Consider the following 23,127-nt stretch of genomic DNA (forward strand, 5'->3'; position numbering starts at 1 on the left):
CTCATTATAGTGTCATACTACCATACTTTTCTTTGTGTTATTAATCACTATTGTAATTAAATGCATTTGTGTTATTATTTGTAAAATGTCTGTCTCTCCCGTCAGTCTCTAAGCTCCATGAAAATGGGTGTTGTATGTTTTCTATTCATGACTATAACCCCAGCACCTAGCATTGAGCCCGGCACAAAGCAGGTACTCAAGAAATATTTGTTGAATGCACCAATAAGTAAACACCACACTACTCCAGAAAAAATAAATGCAGAATTAAAAAATAAGGCTCAAGATGGTGGCCATGGAAGTCGGAATCCTCTAAGGAATGTGTAACAACTCAACTGCTGAATCAACTAGAAGAAAAAAGGCTCATTTTGTTTTGATATTAGCCAAAACGTGCTTATCTTTAAGAAGATTTATTTTCAATATGAAAAAAATTATAGGTATTATAACACATTGGTCTATTCCAATTTATACTTAATTTATATGTAAACAAATACATTTAAAATCTGTTTATTATCCAATAGGTGCTCCCCTTAATCAATCCTTACTATATATCAAACACTGCTAACCACGTTATACACATTATCCTATTTAATCCTCTTTCAGGAGTGTGCTGAAATTATCTTCCATTTTACAGTTGAGAAAATTGAGGCTTAGAGAAGTTAAGTACCTTGCCCAAGTTCATACAACTGACATGACCACATGTTGGAGCTATGAGTATGTGGTTTTAAAAACTTATTGTACCAAGGAAATTGCCAAAAACAAAAATTAACTTATACATGGTCATGGTATCACTATCCAATTATACTTAAGCGTTGAGGTTTTGGACTCAAAAAGTTGAGTCCCGGGCTTCCCTGGTGGCGCAGTGGTTGAGAATCCAACTGCGGATGCAGAGTACCCGGGTTCGTGCCCCTGTCTGGGAAGATCCCACATGCCGCGGAGCGGCTGGGCCCGTGAGCCATAGCCGCTGAGTCTGTGCATTCGGAGCCTGTGCTCCGGAACGGGAGAGGCCGCAACAGTGAGAGGCCCGCGTACTGCAAAAAAAAAAAAAAAAAAAAAAGGTTGAGTTCCACCTGTACTTATTAGCTGGGTGACCCTCAACAGTTTAACTTTTTAAAATCTCAGATTCTCCAACCATGAAACACACTTGATATTACAGTCTTGTTAGGTGAGACTATGTAACATGTGAGTTCTAGAAGCCAATAGACATTCAATGAATTTGAATTTCTTTTTCTTTTCTATATAACACCTATATTCTCCATTCTGTTCTATTCTAGCCAGCCCGCTAAATGCTAATTCCCTTTGTTTGTAGGAATGTGTTACAAATAGACATTAAAGAACTATATCTTATTTAATAAGGTTAGTGCAAATTTGAAAACTGCTGACGGAGTGATAGTTGAAATTTAAATATGATTAATAGCAGCTTCCCGTACAGTTTTCCTCAATTTCCCACCCCCAGAACACACACACACACACACACACACACACACACACACACACACACACACACAAGCACATACCATTTTCTGAAGAACTAGGTGCTTCTTTTTTCCCTTGCCTTATCTCTATCCCTGTGCAGCTGGTATTCCCCAACTCATCTCCTCCCTAGAGTGCTTATCCGTTTTTGCTCTCAGAGTACATTGTTGCATTGCAACTTCTTTAGTATTCTAAATACCTAAAACTATAATAGTATTTTTCTTGAATGTTGTCCTAAAATATTCATTATTTAGGGGTGAGAGTCAAGGAAAATCCTCTTGCAGTCAATATAGTCTATAAAATCATAATTATTTTGGACTAGAAAAGAAAACTAATTCCCAGATGTTTTATACTTGTTTATCTACAGATCTTTGTTCTCCTTCACTTGTATTTTTCTCATTTATTTTTGATGCTGTTTAGATGTATTTATCTTTAAGTTGCCTCAAGTCAGTCTTTTGAAATGAAGCTGGTTAAATATAAGTAAATAAACATTATATATCTAATGACAAATTTTAATACAGTGATGGAAAATTATCAAGTTTATGAGTTATTTTTCTACAGTAGGAATAATAGTTCACGTAAATATCAAGTTAATCTATTAGAAATAAATCAATCACAAGAGAAAAATTGAAAAATGAGAAATATGTAAATAGTTAATGTTTCCAAACTTTTACCATTAAAATAAGCTTTTAAAATCTGATTACCAATTATAGTTTAATATTTGCCAATAATGTATATCTATATATGTTTAAGTCACTGTCAGTTTTGATCTGGAGCAATAATTATTTTCATTCTATAGGTAAGGTTGAATTTTTAACCTTGCTTGGAAAAGATGGATGTGTATCTGTGTACCTGTATGTATGTATATGTAATTAGCTAACCTATAGTGATTTGTTCTGTAAAAGAGCAATGCCTTGTTCAGATGAGATATGTAATAATTTCATATAGTACCTCCCCTGTGTTTCATTATAGAGGATGATTTAGCTTGGCTTTTTGCTTTCTGGACCTTGAGATGCTCAGCTTTTTTGGGCCCTCTACTTTGAAACAGATCTTTCTAAGTTTTTTCCAAATTTTGATAGTATATTTGATAAGCTCTAATGCTTTGAAAAATCACCTTTGGTAACAATCTTTATGAGAAAGCAAAGAAATATAAACTGATTTAAAAATAAATAGTATGAAAACTTATTAATTTCTTAATCATTCAGGGTAATTAATCATTATCAGAGTGGGTTACTAGTTATTTTAGATTTATCTCTTTATTTGTATCAGACTGAAAAGCTTTCACTTTTGCTTTCACTGCTGGTCCCTTACCACTCCGCTCTGCACCCCTATGCACACACAAACACAGGGACAAACACACTCCCCTAGAAGTTTGCATTTTACTCATCTTACTTGAGCAGGTAACCAAGCTTGTTAATATAAATTTAGAGAAAAGAGAGACTTGAAAATTTCTCGAGTATTTTTTTTTTTTAGTACAAGTATAATTGGAAACATTTAGCATATGAAAGTATAATAAGCCATCCTTTCCTACTTATTTCCTAAAGAATACCTGATTAGACTTACAGATAATATAAATGGAGGTAATTTTAATTCAATATTTAATAAGCTAAGTACAATTTAGGCCTTAAGGGGAAGAAAATGTTTTATTGTAATAATGAATGTAGATAACCAGGGCTCAGTGGATATAATATGATTAAACAGTATATTAATTTAAATAAAATAAAGTTGTACAGGTTGAAATTTTAAAAATAACGTGATATTGAAAAGAAAACTTCAAAATCATATTTTATAATAAAAACCCATTTCTGAAATTTATATTATTACAGATTTTTAGTATTTGAATTAATACTTTGTCTCATTAGAGTTGTGTGCTTCTTGCTACCTAATTTTGTTTGAAATTAATATATACAGTAGCCTCAATATAAGTCTGTCTAAAGACCTAGATACATTTTGTTATAGATGACACTATTATGTTGTACGAGATATGAATAAGCACTTTTTGCATTTCTTGATGTTTAAAATTTTTCTCAGTCAATTCCAATTGTCTGACAATATAATTTCTGTTGACAAAGTAAAAAGCAAAAATATAGCATTTTCCCTTTATTGACTAGTTATATTAAAATTATACTGATAGATGAGTTTTTTTATTTTTAAAAATAGAGTACGTAGTAAGATATTACCTGCTTTTCAGTATCTTCCTTTAAAAAATGTTATTTTCCTTTAAAAAGAGTATCTTTCTTTAAAAAAAAATGTTATTTTGATTGTGATTCAAGACTCTATCCTTCTATTTGACATGCCATATTTTTCTATAAAAGAAAAAGTCTCAAAGTACTTTCTTTGTTTAAGGTTAATCTGCTGTCTCAGTTGAAATACCCAGGTCAAAACATGTAACTTTTGCTTTATGATTTAATGATGTACGTTTTAATAGCCATTCAGCTTCAAAGACTCTGTAATTGCTAAGAGGAATATATAATTTTTCTTCATATTTTGATATTTGACCACTGCTTAAAAATGTCTCCTATTTATTTGTATGCAATATTAGTGGGGTTAGTAACATCCAGTGGACTAAGTGGCTGATTTTGAAAATTCTAGAAGTTATTCAGGGCCACAAATAAATACATTAGGCAAATAGTTTTGAATTACAAAATGTAACTTCATCCAGTAAGTGTGGTTACATCTGATTATACTTGCTTGCCAAGAAAATTTGACTATGTTTAATTTCATTATAAAGTTCATTGGCAGAATGTTAGACAAATCAAGTTTTTGATTTTAGGGATATTTCCTAAAAACTTTAATATTGGAATTATCTGTGTGACAAAATTATCTTAATAAATCATCACTACTTGATTACAGGTTGAATATTTCAGACATCCAAACCAATTAGACTGATAATTTTGATTGCCAGAAATCCTTAAATGTATATATTTTTCATTGACATATTGTTTCTATATCAGACACCTGTGATTTAAACATTTTTAGTGGTTTATGATTCGCAGGAAAGTCAGCGCATTTCATTATCTTTTTCTGGATTTTAGGGATTTTGTTTTTGCTTCATAAAATATATGAGTAAGCTAATCAATCGATCTTAGGCAGTATATATGACATAGTATTTGCCTCTAATTTATGTGTTAATTGGTTTAAGATAGAAAGCTAATAACGAAAATAGGTTACTTCTCAAATACATTCAAACTGGCTCCTAAGTATATATTTGTTAGCATCAAATTCTTCCAGTTGTTTGGAAACTAGGCTACTTTGTGGTTTTTAAGGACAGACTTTAAAAGCCTTGTGTCAATGGAATAATCTTAAAAGCAAAGCCCCACCTTGTCTGCTGTAACACACCAAAGTAAAACTGTACTCTTAAATTCTGCTTTATATTTTTATGGGACTCTAATCAACTGGATATATTAACTGTGTCATGCGCTGTCTGATGACACTTTGAAGTAGAAAAGGTAAATTGCCTTTTCTATTGTATCCTTTGCCAGACGTCTTCCTACTTTGACTCAAGGCAAACCATTCAATTGAGATGATTCAGTTCATTTATTACTGCAGAGCACATTGAGTAATATTTGTAATTCAGTCATAATTTGGAATATATCCTAACTCTTCTCAGCCCCTCAAAGAAGGAAAAATGCAATTTATGGGTGCTGAATTTGAAATTTACGATAGTAGGATTAGTAATAGATGTCTTTCAGAAATCTATATTTTCACTGGTATATATTCCTTAAGCTTGTTCTGGTGTTCTATTTAAAAGGCAATGCTTAGATTCAGTGAACGATTTCATTCATGTATAAGCTTAATAATTGCATCGTACATGTGACTGCTGAAAAGTAGGGTGCAAAACAGAGTACCTCAGCTGGAGGTCCTTTAGATTTAGATTTTTAACATATATTTAAGATTTCACCAGTCCCCAGTAAAACTGCTGAGAACTGAGTCTCTCACGAGCTTCCCTGGTAGATGACGTTTCACAAGTGTTGTGACAGTTTGTTGTCAGAGGAATTAAGTGTGACTCTATCAGGAGAGGGTGACTCTTGGAAGTTTACACCTAGTCTCCTTTGAACTTTGCCCCATGTACGTTTATCTTTGCCGATTTTGCTTTTTATCCTTTTACTGTATGTAATAAATCATAGCCATGAGCATGACTATATGCTTACTCCTGTAGGTCTCCTAATGAATCACTAAATCTGGATGTTGTCTGGAGGACTCACGGCACAGCTTTCCTCTTGTAATTTAACTTCAGTGACCTGGGATAAATATATTTATATAATAATTAAATACATTGTTAACAGTAAGTTGGATATTTACATAGTGTAAGGAAAAAAAAGAAAGCTACATCTTTATTCCAGTGATACTGTAAACCCTCTAAAACCTGCTCTTTCTCAACTTTGAGTTGTGGATTGTGTCCATACAATTACTCACGTGTACGGTCTGGTTATTTAGGGACTCAGACCTCAGTCTTCCTAGTTCTCTGTCTTGTTAGGTCTTGAAAGCCCCAATTTTTGTGATCTGAGTGCAAGCAACCTGTGTTTTAAATTAGTTTTATTAGGCCACTGAGTTTATAGAGTGAATTTATCTGTCTGGATTTATCATGCTAAGATGATAAGAGAAAATTTGGACTACAGAAATATTGGGAACATAATTATGAGTCTGTCTTTCCCCCTATTTCCTGCACTAGTAGTTTATTTTTTCTTGAACAACAAAGGCTATTTATTTATAAAATTTTACCTTTATAAGATCACTTTTTTTTTACTAACTTTTAAAAATAATCTAGTTTTAGAAAATATGTATAACCAGAGAATTAATACTTTTAACTTTTGCTTTCTATTTGCTGCTAACTTGAAAATTTTAGATCTGATTTTTTTCCTGAACGTATTTCCCAAGATTTTGTTAAAAAACAAAATATTCTAGAGTTTGTTTCTTTACTATTTTCATTCTAGATAGTTTACTCCCCTGTAAAATTTTGTGTCCAGTTGACCGTTGAACAACTTGGGGTTTAGATGCACCTACCCCTGCTCAGCTGAAATCCACATCTGCTATCTCTGCCTCAAAAACAAAGTAATTGATAAATGACTCACTCAAGCTGAAACAGTTTGGATTAGAATCAGGACTCGAACTATAGTTCTTTTGATTCCACATATTGTGATCTCTAATTGAACACAAACTTTTCCCCACAGCTCGCTAATTTAAAGATCTGTAAAATGAAAATACAGATACTATATTTATTGAAAAATATCCGCATATTTGTGGACCCACGCTGTTCAAACCCATATTGTTCAAGATCAACTGAATCTCTTTTCTATCTCTTTTCTATCTAAAATAGACTACACATCTATTTTATGTTTTATTAATCATTTACATATTCAAACAATATAATAAAATGGATTATTTTGAAAGCAGTACAAATTTGATTTGTTTCTATCTGTTTAATCTTGTGGTGATTTTTTTTTTTTTTTTTTTTTTCTGTACGTGGGCCTCTCACTGTTGTGGCCTCTCCCGTTGTGGAGCACAGGCTCCAGATGCGCAGGCTCAGCGGCCATGGCTCACGGGCCCAGCCGCTCCGCGGCATGTGGGATCTTCCCGCACCGGGGCACGAACCCGTGTCCCCTGCATTGGCAGGCGGACTCCCAAACACTGCGCCACCAGGGAAGCCCCTTGTGGTGATTTTTTAAAAGAATTTTTATGTTATTTAGACTTTGTTTCAGGTTAAGAGAATTTTAGAGGTCCATAGGATAGAATTCAGTATTATTTTAGCCCATTTGAACTTTTTAATTATATGCTCCATTTTCATTATTGTTTCTTTTCTGATTATCACAGGAAATTCTTTTTCTATTTACTCATACCAAGAATCTGTCTACTCACATAGTTACAGCAAAGTATGTTAAATATAGTTTTATAACTCCTTTTGGTCAAGAAGAAGATAGATTAAATACTGTAATAACAGGAATCAGTAGGACATTTAGTAACTGTGCCCTTAATCAAGTATGTGATATTGTGCAGTACTTTCTTTTTAATTATTAGATTCACATCACCTCCTTTTCTGGTTTTTATTGAATTGCGATATCATTGGCTTTTTTTTTTCTTTTCTCTTTATCTCTGTAGATATTAGGATGCAGTTTTCACATTTGAATGTGTTTACCTGTCTAAACATAAATGTCTAATATTTATGTTAGAAATTGACAGAAAATGTCCACCAGCCCAAGATAGTGATGTAAATGAGTCAATAGGGTTGGTATGAAAATGTGGAGTTGCAAGTACTGGGAGGAACTCAATTAAAAACATGTTCTATCTTCAGAAATTCAAACTGAAAAATTGAAAGTACGGTTGTCCCTCAGCATCTGCAGAAGATTGGTTCCAGGAGCCCCACCATATACCAAAATCCACAGATGCTCAAGTCCCTTATATAAAATGGCATAGTATAATGAATACTGTGATCGCTCTGTATCCAAGGATGCTAATCCAAGAATATGGAGGGATGACTGTATATTTATTGAAAAAAAATATAAGTGGACCTGTGCAGTTCGAACCTGTGTTGTTCAAGGGTCTACTGCCTTCTGCAAGATAAACAAAACAGTAATACATGTCAGATCAGACCCAGGGACAGTCTGTGAACTCTGGTTTACATACTCATATCTTCATACATCTACCTAAGATATTTAGTTTTTAAACAGGTTTTGTTCTTACTCTGAGATATTTTGGGCTAAAAATAACTTTCAGTTTGCCTTTCAGAAGTAAAATATACATTACCAATCAAATGGACAAATGAGAAAAGTATGACCTTTTCAAAATATTGTTTAGAAAGGATTATTGATATGCAAATTTATTCTTTCTGAAATATTCATATAGCAACCTTGTTAAAAAAAGTATAGACATGCTTCCTTTAAATTTTGCAGTGAACGCAAAACTACTCTAAAAAATAAAGTGTATTAATTTTATTTTTATTATTATTTTTAAACCCCACATTTGTTTATTTATTTATTTTTGGCTGTGTTGGGTCTTCGTTTCTGTGCGAGGGCTTTCTCTAGTTGTGGAAAGCGGGGGCCACTCTTCATCGCGGTGCGCAGGCCTCTCACTATCGCAGCCTCTCTTGTTGAGGAGCACAGGCTCCAGATGCTTAGGCTCAGTAGTTGTGGCTCACGGGCTTAGCTGCTCCGTGGCATGTGGCATCTTCCCAGACCAGGGCTCGAACCTGTGTCCCCTGCATTAGCAGGCAGATTCTCAACCACTGCGCCACCACCACGGAAGCCCCAAAGTTTATTAATTTTAAAGAAACTTCAAAAAAGTATAGATATTAGAAATTGCTGTATAAAATGAGCAATGTTGATCTATTCATTTCTTTTTGTTAAGCAGAATGTTTTCTTTTTAAACCCTAAATGAATATGCATTAATAGAAACATTGGTATATTCTAGCTTTATCATGGCTTAGACCTAGCAATCTAGAACCTCCTGGATCCCTTTCATATCTACTGGATTGCTTGGATTTCTGTTTTTTTTTCATTTCTTAACTTTGAGTAAGTTTTCAAAACTCAAAGTAACCTATTTAAAGCAGTTAATTACCAGTGATACTCATCTTGCCCCAAAGTTTTGATTTACAATTCTGGAGTTGATTGTGATGACTTAATCTCCACTTATGTCAGATTACTCTTTAATATATAGAAGGTTAAAAAATTACATAAATTTCAAATGGGTTAAGGAGTTGTGTACACTATTACAGCTTTGTCATTAAACTAAATGAGGTATTAAAGTCTTAAGACTGTAGTTATAATGAGATAGAGAACTCAACCATAACTGTATGACTAAAAAAAAAATACTAATTGATGATGCCCTCTTTTCAATTGTCCAAAATAGCCTTGTTTCATGTGGTGTTTTTTTGTTTTGTTTTGTTTGGTATGCCGGCCTCTCACTGTTGTGGCCTCTCCCATTGTGGAGCACAGGCTCTGGACGTGCAGGCTCAGTGGCCATGGCTCACGGGCCCAGCTGCTATGTGGCACGTGGGATCTTCCCGGACCAGGGCACGAACCTATGTCCCCTGCATCGGCAGGTGGACTCTCAACCACTGCGCCACCAGGGAAGCCCTCATGTGGTGTTTTTAATTGAGTTATAACAGTTCTTTGTTTTCTTTATGTTTTTATGGATATAGGACTCTCTAACTTGTAGAACTAAACATGTATATTCTAGTAATTAGGTCTCCTTCTTTTACCCTCACAAAACAAGTCCAGTAAGTATAATACTGCTTATCATATGGTTGATTTTAAAACTCTTTTTTTTCTTTTACTTTTTATTCTGAACTATATCTGTTTTAAACTGTAGAATAAGGAAATATTTCAAGCAAACACTGAAGGCTGAAAGCAGTTTTCTATTGATAATGAAATTATATTTTCTAAAAGGAGAAACTATGTAACTGTGGTCATATTACATGAAAACTCGTGATGAAAATTCAGAGATAAGTGACAGACTGTGTTTTTTTGGGCTTTTTTTGTTGTTGTTTTTTGTTTTTGGTAACCTGTACTGTGTAGTAATCACTGTATGTTTGCATTGAACAAGATAGAGTCCCTGCACTTTGGACCAGACTGACACATTTTTTCCTTAGGTTTTTCTCAGATATTGAGTGATTTTGCAGCTAAAGAAATTTAACAAATTTTCCTTTTAGAATGAATTTCATCAAACAAATGAGGTAAATCTTAGTAGTTTTCTGTTGTTTATGTGATATATTTCTTTGAACATCATGATTCCTAAGAGAGAGATTTTGATTTTAATTATTACTCTTAGCAAAGGATGTATAAGAATTAAGGAAAATACTATATACATTATGCTTAAATATATATTTATCTAATATTTTAGCTGGGAAGTTTTAAGATTTCTCCTGTCAAACATAAGGTGGTGGTTGGAAGAATATGGATTTGATGGATTTCGTTTTGATGGTGTTACATCCATGCTCTATCATCACCATGGAATAGGTAGGTAACCTGATACATTACAGATGTAACTAATGATTTTATTTTATTTTTTACTGGAAGATTACAACCAGGCTTGGGGTTCAGTTATGTTGCTGCAGTAACCGTTATTGTTGGATTGATTTTTATTAGTTCCATTGTGTATGTCTTTTCTCTGATCACTTCTGATCCCGTTTTGGCAAGAGATTGGGTCAAATACATTTTATAAGTAAATAAAATATAATGATTTTCTTTGAAATATATCTACTTAATAGTATGCTCTCTTTAATATGTAGCATTCTTTTAAAAATGTTTTTTAAGGATACCATTTATTACAGCACCCTCAGGCTGTGAACATGACAGCAGTTGTAATGAAAAATAAATAACAAAAATAATAAATGAGAACATTTGTTAATGTATGTGTTCCCTTGCACACTAAACATTGAAAAAAAATGTATATTTTAAATATAGATATGCTCAGTTAAAATTAAACTGTAAATTAACCTGTAATTAAAAATATGGATCAAAGATCTTCAGTTTAAAAGTTGTACAGAGAAATGGGATCATAGAATCCTAATCCTTCAATCAATAACATGGAGAATAATAATTATTTTTTTAATGACCAAATATTTACTGGCAACAACCAATCCAAAAAATTGACTTTAGAGTATAAATCAAAAAGTGGCTGCCAAGGAAAGATGCTATATTCAAAGTGTACTGTTAACTGCTCTCAGTCAAGATGCTGCCCACACTAAACATTCATAGGGAAGAAGTTGAATCTTTAAGACATGACAGGTTTCATTGATATCTTCCACTTTGGAGAGAAGCTGACTTAGGGGATGAAAAAGGCAAGCAAGACAAAATTCAAAAAGATCCTTTCCTAGATTAAAACAGCTACATGCCCCTGCAGAACCTCGCTGTGCTGAGGGCTAGGTATTTTCCAAGGAATTGTGGAGTTGGTGAAATGAACTGAAATCCGTGGATGTGGGATATGCTTTTTATGGGTACAGAGCCCAAGAAATGATAAAGAAAAACATTCTTAGTTACTTAGTATGCTTTCTCACTTTGAGATGAGGATAAAAACAAATACTGAGACAGTAAACATTCTTCGAGATGGCGGAGTAGAAGGACGTGCTCTCACTCTGTCTTGCGCGAACACTGGAATCACAACTAACTGCTGAACAATCATTGACAGGAAAACACGGGAACTCACAAAAATAGATACCCCACATCCAAAGACAAAGGAGAAGCCACAATGAGACGGTAGGAGGGACGCAATCACAATAAAATCAAATCCCATAACTGCTGGGTGGGTGAATCACAAACTGGAGACCACTAATACCACAGAAGTCCACCAACTGGAGTGAAGGTTTTGAGCACCATGTCAGGCTTCTCAACCTGGGGGTCCAGCAATGGGAGGAGGAATTTGTAGAGAATCAGACTTTGAAGGATAGTGCGATTTGATTAGAGGACTTCGACAGGACTGGGGGAAACAGAGACTCCACTCTTGGAGAGCACTCACAAAGTAATGTGCGCATCAGAACCCAGGGGAAGGAGCAGTGACTCCATAGGAGACTGAACCAGACCTACCTGCTAGTGTTGGAGGGTCTCCTGCAGAGGCGAGGGGTGGCTGTGGCTCACCACGAGGACAAGGACACTGGTAGCAGAAGTTCTGGGGAGTACTCCTTGGCGTGAGCCCTCCCAGAGTCTGCCATTAGCCCCACCAAAAAGCCCAGGTAGGCTCCAGAGTTAGGTCGCCTCAGGCCAAACAAACAATAGGGAAGGAACCCAGCCCCACCCATTAGCAGACAAGGAGATTAAAGTTTTATTGAATTCTGCCCACCAGAAAAACAGCCAGCTCTACCCACCACAAGTCCCTCCCATCAGGAAACTTACACAAGCCTCTTAGATAGCCTCATCAACCAGAGGACGTAGAGCAGAAGCAAGAAGAACTACAGTCCTGCAGCCTGTGGAACAAAAACCACATTCACAGAAAGATAGACAAGATGAAAAGGCAGAGGGCTATGTACCAGATGAAGGAACATGATAAAACCCCAGAAAACCAACTAAATGAAGTGGAGATAGGCAACCTTCCAGAAAAAGAATTCAGAATAATGATAGTGAAGATGATCCAGGACCTCGGAAAAAGAATGGAGGCAAGGATTGAGAAGATGCAAGAAATGTTTAACAAAGACCTAGAAGAATTAAAGAACAAACAAACAGACATGAACAATACAATAACTGAAATGAAAAATACACTAGAAGGAATCAATAAGAGAATCACGGAGGCAGAAGATCGGATAAGTGACCTGGAAGACAGAATGGTGGAATTCACTGCTGGGGAACAGAATAAAGAAAAAAGAATGAAAAGACATGAAGACAGCCTAAGAGACCTCTGGGACAACATTAAATGCAACAACATTCGCATTATAGGGGTCCAAGAAGGAGAAGACAGAGAGAATGGACCCGAGAAAATATTTGAAGTGGTTATAGTCAAAAACTTAGCTAACAAGGGAAAGGAAATAGCCACCCAAGTCCAGGAGGCACAAGAATGCCATACAAGATAAATCCAAGGAGAAACACACTGAGACACATAGTAATCAAATTGGCAAAAATTAAAGACAAAGAAAAATTATTGAAAGCAGCAAGAGAAAAACGAAAAATAACATATAAGGGAACTCCTATAAAGTTAACAGCTGATTTCTCAGCAGAAACTCTATAAGTCAGAAGGCAGTGGCATGACGTATTTAAAGTGGTGAAAGGGAAGAACCTACAACCAAGATTAGTCTACCTGGCGAGGATCTCATGCAGATTAGATGTAGAAATCAAAAGCTTTACAGACCAGCAAAAGCTAAGAGTATTCAGCACCACCAAACCAAGTCTACAACAAATGCTAAAAAACTTCTGTAAGTGGGAAGAACAAGAAAAGACAAGGACCTACAAAAACAAACTCAAAACAATTAAGAAAATGGTAATAGGAACATACATATCGATAATTACCTTAAACGTGAATGGATTAAATGTTCCTACCAAAAGACACAGGCTCACTGAATGGATACAAAAACAAGACCCATATATATGCTGTCTACAAGAGACCCACTTCAGACCAGGGGCACATACAGAATGAAAGTGAGGGTATATAAAAAGATATTCCATGCAAATGGAAATCAAAAGAAAGCTGGAGTAGCAATTCTCATATCAGAAAAAATAGACTTTAAAATAAAGAATGTTACAAGAGACATGGAAGGACACTACATAATGATCAAGGGATTAATCCAAGAAGAAGATATAACAATTATAAATGTATATGCACCCAACATAGTAGCACCTCAATACATAAGGCAACTGCTAACATCTATAAAAGAGGAAATCCACAGTAACACAATCATAGTGGGGGACTTTAACACCTCAACACCAATGGACAGATCATTCAAACAGAAAATTAATAAGGAAACACAAGCTTTAAATGACACAATAGACCAGATAGATTTAATTGATATTTATAGGACATTCCATCCAAAACCAGCAGATTACACTTTCTTCTCAAGTGTGCACGGAACATTCTCCAGGATAGATCACATCTTGGGTCACAGATCAAGCCTCAGTAAATTTAAGAAAATTGAAATCATATCAAGACTCTTTTCTGACCACAACACTATGAGATTAGAAATGAATTAAAGGGAAAAAAACGTAAAAAACACAAACACATGGAGGCTAAACAATACGTTACTAAATAGACAAGAGATCACTGAAGCAATCAAAGAAGAAATCAAAAATACCTAGAGAAAAATGGCAATGAAAACACAACGATCCAAAACCTATGGGATGCAGCAAAAGAAGTTCTAAGAGGGAAGTTTATAGCAATACAATTCTAACTCAGAAAACAAAAAACATCTCAAATAAACAATCTAACCTTACACTTAAAGGAACTAGAGAAAGAAGAACAAACAAAACCCAAAGTTAGCAGAAGGAAAGAATCATAAAGATCAGAGCAGAAATAAATGAAATAGAAACAAGGAAAACAATAGCAAAGATCAATAAAACTAAAAGCTGGTTTTTGAGAAAATAAACAAAATTGATAAACCATTAGCCAGACTCATCAAGAAAAAGAGGGAGAAGACTCAAATCATTAAAATTAGAAATGAAAAAGGACAAGTTACAACAGACACAGCAGAAATACAAAGCGTCCTAAGAGACTTCTACAAGCAACTCTATGCCAATGAAATGGACAATCTGGAAGAAATGGACAAATTCTTAGAAAGGTATAACCTTCCAAGACTGAACCAGGAAGAAATAGAAAATATGAACAGATGAATCACAAGTAATGAAATTGAAACTGTGTTTAAATATCTTGCAAGAAACAAAAGTCCAGGACCAGATGGCTTCACAGGTGAAGTCTACCAAACATTTAGAGAAGAGCTAACACCCATCCTTCTCAAACTCTTCAAGAAAATTGCAGAGGAAGGCACACACCCAAACACATTCTTTGAGGCCACCATCACACTGATACCCAAACCAGACAAAGATACTACAAAAAAAGAAAATTACAGACCAATATCACTGATGAATATGTATGCAAAAATCCTCAACCAAATACTAGCAGACAGAATCCAACAGCACATTTAAATGATCATACAACATGATCAAGTGGGATTTATCCCAGGGATGCCAGGATTCTTCAATACATGCAAATCAATTAAAGGGATACACCATATTAACAAATTAAAGAAGAAAAACCATATGATCATCTCAATAGATGCAGAAAAAGCTTTTGACAAAATTCAACACCCATTTATGATAAAAACTCTCCAGAAAGTGGGCATAGAGGGAACCTACCTCAACATAGTAAAGGCCATATATGACAAAGCCACAGCAAACATCATTCTCAATGGTGAAAAACTGAAAGCATTTCCTCTAAGATCAGGAAAAAGACAAGGATGTCCACTCTCACCACTATTATTCAATATAGTATTGGAAGTCTAGCCATGTCAATCAGAGAAAACAAAGAAATAAAAGGAATACAAAATGGAAAAGAAGAAGTAAAACTGTCACTCCTTTCAGTTGACATGACACTATACATAGAGAATCCTAAAGATGCCACCAGAAAACTACTAGAGCTAATCAATTAATTTGGTAAAGTTGCAGGATACAAAATCAATGCACAGAAATCCCTTGCATTCCTATACACTAATGATGAAAAATGTGAAAGAGATATTAAGGAAACACTACCATTTGCCACTGCAACAAAAAGAATAAAATACCTAGGAATAAACCTACCTAAGGAGACAAAAGATCTGTATGCAGAAAACTATAAGACACTGATGAAAGAAATTAAAAATGATATAGACAGATGGAGAGGTATACCATGTTCTTGGTATGGAAGAATCAATATAGTGAAAATGATTATACTACCAAAGCAATCTACAGATTCAACGCATTCCCTATCAAATTACCAATGGCATTTTTTACAGAACTAGAAAAAAAAATCTTAAAATTTGTTTGGAGACACAAAAGACCCCAGATAGCCAAAGCAGTCCTTAGGGAAAAAAATGGAGCTGGAGCAATTAGGCTCCCTGACTTCATACTATACTACAAAGCTACAGTAATCAAGACAATATGATACTGGCACAAAAACAGAAATATAGATCAATGGAATGGGATGGAAAGCCCAGATGTAAACCCACGCACCTATGGTCAACTAATCTATGGCAAAGGAGGCAAGGATATACAATGAAGAAAAGACAGTCTCTTCAATAAGTGGTGCTGGAAAAACTGGACAGCTACATGTAAAATAATGAAATTAGAGCACTCCCTAACACCATACACAAAAATAAACTCAAAATGGATTAGAGACCTAAATATAAGCCTGGGCACTATATAACTCTTAGAGGAAAGCATAGGAAGAACACTCTTTGATGTAAATCACAGCAAGATCTTTTTTGATCCACCTCCTAGAGTAATGGAAATAAAAACAAAAATAAACAAATGGGACCTAATAAAACTTAAAAGCTTTTGCACACAAAGGAAACTAGAAACAAGACAAAAAGACAACCCTCAGAATGGGAGAAAATATTTGCAAACAAATCAATGGACAAAGGATTAATCTCCCAAATATATAAATAGCTTATGCAGCTCAACATTAAAAAAACAAACAACCCAATCCAAAAATGGGCAGAAGACCTAAATAGACATTTCTCCAAAGAAGATTATACGGATGGTCAAGAAGCACATGAAAAGCTGTTCAACATCACTAATTATTAGAGAAATGCAAATCAAAACTACAATGAGGTATCACCTCACACCAGTTAGAATGGGCATCATCAGAAAATCTACAAACAACAAATGCTGGAGAGGGTGTGGAGAAAAGGGAACCCTCTTTCATTGTTGTTGGAAATGTAATTTGATACAGCCACTATGGAGAACAGTATGGAGGTTCCTTAAAAAACTAAAAATAGAATTACCATATGACTCAGCAATCCCACTACTGGGCATATACCCAGAGAAAACCATAATTCAAAAAGACACATGCACCCCAATGTTCATTGCAACAGTATTTACAGTAGCCAGGTCATGGAAGCAACACTAAATGCCCATCAACAGACAAATGGATAAAGAAGATGTGGCACATTTATACAATGGAATATTACTCAACCATAAAAAGGAACAAAATTGGGCCATTTGTAGAGACGTGGATAGATCTAGAGAGTGTCATACAGAGTGAAGTAAGTCAGAAAGAGAAAAACAAATATCATTTAGTAATGCATATATGTGGAACCCAGAAAAATGGAACAGATGAACTGGTTTGCAGGGCAGGAATTGAGACACAGATGCAGAGAACAAACGTATGGACACCAAGATGGAAAAGTGGCGGGGGTGGGGTGGTGTGATGAATTGGGAGATTGGGATTGACATGTATACACTAATATGTATCAAATGGATTAAAAAATTAATTAATTAAAGAAAGAAACAAATACTGAAATTGCACAGCAAATGAATACATAATATACCAGAAAAAAATTGAGATAACACAATTAAAATCAAGACACAGTGTTTAATTTATAAAATTCCATGATAAAGAGAAGTTCATCAGGTAATATGTAGAAAAAAAGCAATTTACCTGCATGGATGAAAAAAAAAATGCCTGGGCTTATACCACTGAATTGCCACAGCAATGTCTACAAAATTCTTAAGGAAAGAAAGTGTTACTTGAGAATTGAATATTTGAATTGCCATTGAGGGATAAATTTGAAAGAACTTGAAGAATAAAACTTCCATAATTACCTGTGAAAATATCCTTTAGAGATAGATCCAGCAAACTGAAAAAAAAAAAAGAGAGACAAAATAAAGAACTTAGATATATGAAATGAGGGGGAGGAAAGGCAGGCATTGAGCACTAATTAGATTTAATTAAAAATAAGAGTAAACAACTGAAGGAATACAAAGTACATAGTATAATACCAATAAGTGAAATATACTATAAGCAATCAAATCAGAAGTTGGGGGAAGAGAAAGTAGAAGTTGAGGGATTTTAAACTGTTTTTGTCATCATAGGAAAACCATGCTGCATAAATTGTAGCCATATTTAAAATAATATAAACATTATGTCTCAATTTTATGATGGTTTTCATATTTGCTTTTCTTCAGAGGGATCAAATAGTAGCTAGCTAACATTAAGATCTCTTAGTGTGACAAAAAATGTGTCTAAAAGAAAATTTATGAATCTCTTTGGTATCATTTTTTTATTTTTAAATTTATTTCTTTTATTTATTTATTTTTTGGCTGCATTGGGTCTTCGTTGCTGCGTGTGGGCCCTCTCTGGTTGTGATGAGCGGGGGCTGCTCTTAGTTGCGGTGTGTGGGCTTCTCATTGCGTGGCCCCTCCCATTGCAGAGTATGAGCTCTAGGCACACAGGCTTCAGTAGTTGTGGCACTCAGGCTCAGTAGTTGTGGCTTGCGGGATCCAGAGTGCAGGCTCAGTAGTTGTGGCACACGGGCTTAGTTGCTCCACGGCATGTGGGATCTTCCCGGGGCAGGGATGGACCCGTGTCCCCTGCATTGGCAGGCGGATTCCCAACCACTGCGCCATCAGGGAAGCCCTCTTTGATATCATTTTACTATATTTTTCTCCTGTAAAATTCAGTTCAAATTAAATTAAAATTTTAAATCACAGGGTTTTTGTTTGATTTTGTAAAACAAAAATTGAATTGCAGGATTGTCTGAACTTTGAATGTAGATATGGAGTACTTTTGTAAGTTAAATCATATAATTGCTGGCTCATGACATTTTGCTATGATAACAAAACTGATATCAACCAACTAGTTGGTGGGGGCATTTGTGCAGGCTTAAGACTTGACTGCTAAGATGATGCATCCATAATGGTTTTCTCTTCTCTAGGTCAGAATTTTTCCGGTGGCTACCATGAGTATTTTGGATTACAAGTAGATGAAGATGCTTTGACTTATATCATGTTGGCAAACCATTTGGTTCACACGCTGTATCCAGATTCTATAACAATAGCTGAGGTAAAGCTATAATGATCTCTACCCTCTGACCCCCTTTAAAATAGAGCATTTTGTCAGCATACATTATATGAATAATCTCTATGTTGTCAATAATTGCATAAGTGCAATTATACCCTGACTATAGTGCAGCTACCTTGTGTGGGTGGCACATTATTCAGAATTCAGTTTTCCTATTAGCAGATAGTGTACCCTAATTACTTGTCATTATTCCATTGTTAAAAAGAAACTGCCAGTGGTTAGAAAGTAAAATACCCTAATCAGTGGACAGGTCCTTTTGCCATGTGACCTTCAGCACAGAAAAGAATGAATATTAATATGTGTCTGACTATTTAATTTTTTTTTTCCTTTCTGGTTTAATCATTAGAGATGGCATGGATCACTGCCTGCGAGCTTCTCTGAAACCTCTCTTGTTCTGATGCGATTACCTTTCTTGTTTACGTTATTGCTCTCAAATTGCCAAATGTTCACTAGTTATTCATGATTACTGAAGGTTCATGATTAACTGTCCCAAAGCTGCACTGTAATGATATAATTCTGTATATGCATAATTGACAATTCCCCTCTTGGTGATAAATTTGATAAATTAAGAAGTTTGTTAAATGCTTATGCTAATTTATATTTAGTAGTAAAGTCCCTCTGGTTTTGTGAGTCCTCTAACTGGGAATTATTATTAAAATTGAACTTAGTGTGTTAAAATTGTTCTATACAAAGTGTAGTGGTTGGCATATAAAAGTAGTAAGGCTATTGTTGAAAGAGTCAGAGTTAAGGTGTATTTTCACATTTTTGGCATTTTGTTCATTGGAATGAGATGCAGTAGTGACAGTCTCCTTCCTGTAGTGTTTATTATTTGTATAGCCTTTTTTCTATACATCATTTCTCAAAACTCCAGATCTCAAACTAGGTGATATGATTTCCTGGTTTATCTCTGGATCGAGAACAGAGACCTTTTGCCTCCTAAATATCTTCTAGGAATAGAGCAATAGATCCTAAATTCCTGGAGTAAATTTTCATATAAAATTTAAAAACCCCACAATTAAAATGCCATTTTGATACTCTGTATTGTTTCACAATCTCTACCTACCTATATTTGGTCATAACTTGTAAGTCTTTTTAGCACTTATACTAACACTTTCTGTGCTGAATATTTTTTAATGTAAATTAGTATTTTTAAACTTTTATTTTGTCTTTATATATTTTAATATTATATGTCAAACATCAAAAAAATTAATTAGTTTGTCAATTATATTTATGGCAATTTGAAACGGAGACATTATATATAACAAATTACTACAAACAATTAATGACAGCACAAATCAGAAGTGGGTACTGAAGAAAAAGAATTATTTAATACATGAAACTTAAAATTGTTACATTGATCTTTCCTTCATTTCAAGTAAAATAGTTTCATCATCTAGGGAGCTCTTGTCTGATTATCAGTGTTTCTACCAAGGAAACTTTGAGACTTTAGCCTACTTTATATTACTTGGTTTTAGATATTTTTAAAACAAGATGTGTCTTCAATTTATTCTACTTAAATTGAAAACTACTTCAATTTCAATACATCACTTTTCTGTCTAGTGGGAGTCTCTTCAAAATGTGGAATTGATCCTCATGAAGTTTTTTAAGAAAGGAATGTGGTGTAATGAATAAGTAATGCAATGTTATACATAAAGTCCTATAGTAGAAATTTGAATGTATTTATATTGATAGTTATTAAAATCGAAGCCTTTTTCTGTATATCTACTATTATACATGGTTATATTTGCTGTATTAATTTAAAATATTTTTTTGATGACTGAGGCTTTTTCCCCCTCTGGAATAGTCATGAGTCGTCTTTAGATATTAAAGAATTAAAACTATTTTAACTTCATTAAAAACATACATGATCATTTCAATATTCTATGTCAGTAAGCATCAACTCCTTTATATTTAAAGCATATTTATTTTAGTGACTGTTACATTTACTTATTATTTTTTTTCTTTTAAGATTTTAAAAGAATAGTCATTAACTCTGTACTTCCAAAAGAGAGCTAGAAATATCTCATTTGCATTAATGGGGCAGCCTTCTAGGAGTCAGATTTAGGAGTTAAGACCAATTGGTGTCTAAATATTTTTCTTAGCAGATTCTATTTCCTTTCAAACTATTTGCTAAAACTACCTGTAGACCGAATATAGACTGTACCTTAATGTTTTCTTGAGAAAAATTATCTTGATCTTTAATGCCATCTTATCACCAGTCTTAGGAAAACTCTGGGTCTTATGAAAATTCTTTTGGGAAGGCGTTGTGTCTGTAATTCCAGTGCCTAACACAGGTGCCTGAGATTTAATACATATTCAGCCAGTGTTTATAAGGAATTGAACTGAATACCTATCATATCTGTGAAAATGTGACATATTTTGACAAATATAATTCTTTTAAAATGGTTTCTTTTCTGTTAAACATTCATCCTTTTTCACCTTTTTAAATTCATCTTTTTCCACTTTTATAAACTATAACAAGTATGTAGAAATAAGATGTTATTGACGAATACTTTCTTATGGATATATTCCACCATGTACTATATTTAACTGTAGCTCTCTTCCATTAGAAAAGAATTAATACGTATTTTGGAAGTCCAGAGAGGTCATATGTTTCTTTTTTTCCAGCTTTTCTGTGGGACGAGTTTGAGGATGAGGTGTTGTGGAAGAAGAAGCAGTTAAGTCTCAGAGAGCTCAGAGTATGTGATAGTCTTTCATAGGAAGTAAGGAAAATGATCCAAAGAAGAATTTGGGCGATGACACTCACAGAAAAGCTTGTGACAAGCACAGGGAAGAGTAAATGTTTCAAAGTGGATGAGGTATTGAATATTTGAAATGAAATAGTAGAAATAACGACGGAAAGATAGAAGTGTCTTCCTTGCACTTTCTGTGTACTTCAGCTAACAATTATGACAGCCACGCATGTTGTCATTTCGTGATAAGTGTATGTGTGTGCATGTTCACTTAGGTCCTAGTTCATGAATCCAGCAAGTCAAGTATTATGTCTTAGGTATCTTGAAATCCTTGGCAGCACCTTCATGCATTCACTCAGCAGGGAGTTACTGAGTTCCTGCTTTATGCCAGCGACTCTTCTACTCTTCTAGATTCCTGGCATAGGTCAGTGGACAACGGCAACAGCAACAGCAACAAAAGTCCTTCTTCATGGATCTTAAATTTTAACACTGAATGAGGAAGCCGATAATCAAATAGTGAACTGTATTGTCAACGCTTAAAGTATAATTGTTGAATTATATCTTAAATTGAAGAATTTGAGTTTTTTATTGTTGGCTATTGAAAGCTATCTGCAGGCAGTGATAGGAGCAGACTATTTGGCAGCAATTAGGGTAAAGAGAAACTGGAGATGGGGAACTTTGGAAACATAGTGGTTGAAGCAAACAGTAATGTAGGTTAAATAAGATAGTGTCTGTAGAAATGGAGCAAAGGAAAAGAATGTATTGGAAAGATATTGTGAAGTTAGAATTGCTAGTACTTGTCCCATATTTTACCACAGTTGTTATAGTAATGTATTTTGTTGCATCTGGGTCCTTGTACCATTATTTTTTTACTTATCTGTTTGATTGTATATGTATTTGATTACCGATAATCTAGTGGTGGCATGACAGTAGGAAGACCCTGTCAAAAGGCCAAATGTCTGAGTCCTGGCTCTACCATGGAGAAACATGTCCTTAGCGATCCCTTCACCTCAATAAGCCTCGATTTCTGTATCTTCTAAATGAAAAGAATCCACTAGATAACCTCAAAGACCCTTTCCAAGTATAACTGACTATAGTAAAAGCCATCTTGCTGCTTCGCTCTTAGTGTGCTAACTCTACTTTCCATTTCATCAGAAGCTAAGTTCTCACAAAATACACTATATGTCCGTGCTGTATACAGAGAGAACAAGAATAACAGATATATGGCACATGTATTTTTATGTTTGATGGAAGCAGTAGTTAATAAATATAGTACTCCAAAATTAGTGTAAGAAGCTATGTTTCAACAATAACACTTTTACTATTTTGTGCTCTCTATGTGCTACTAAGGAAAAGAGATCAAATTTGTCCTGAAATGAAAGGCATTACACAAAATCTTATTGGGAAATGAGATACACTATCACAATTTTATCTACTTTTACAGTTATGCTACCAAAATACTCCAAGAGTATTCACCCCTATTTATTGTTTGTATTTA

The 23,127-nt window shown here is 34.5% G+C and overlaps 1 protein-coding gene across 1 annotated transcript in view; it reads left to right on the top strand.

The window, feature by feature from the left end:
* The window catches only part of GBE1 (1,4-alpha-glucan branching enzyme 1), a 304,227-nt gene that overhangs the window by 195,463 nt on the left and 85,637 nt on the right, over positions 1-23,127 (top strand). The window contains exons 8-9 of the mRNA XM_059065713.2: positions 10,306-10,421; positions 18,791-18,918. Of these exons, the coding sequence (XP_058921696.1) occupies positions 10,306-10,421; positions 18,791-18,918 (244 nt within the window). The remainder of the gene's footprint in view (positions 1-10,305; positions 10,422-18,790; positions 18,919-23,127) is intronic.

Source organism: Kogia breviceps, chromosome 5 (assembly GCF_026419965.1).
Source record: "Kogia breviceps isolate mKogBre1 chromosome 5, mKogBre1 haplotype 1, whole genome shotgun sequence".
NCBI classification, from domain to species: domain Eukaryota; kingdom Metazoa; phylum Chordata; class Mammalia; order Artiodactyla; family Physeteridae; genus Kogia; species Kogia breviceps.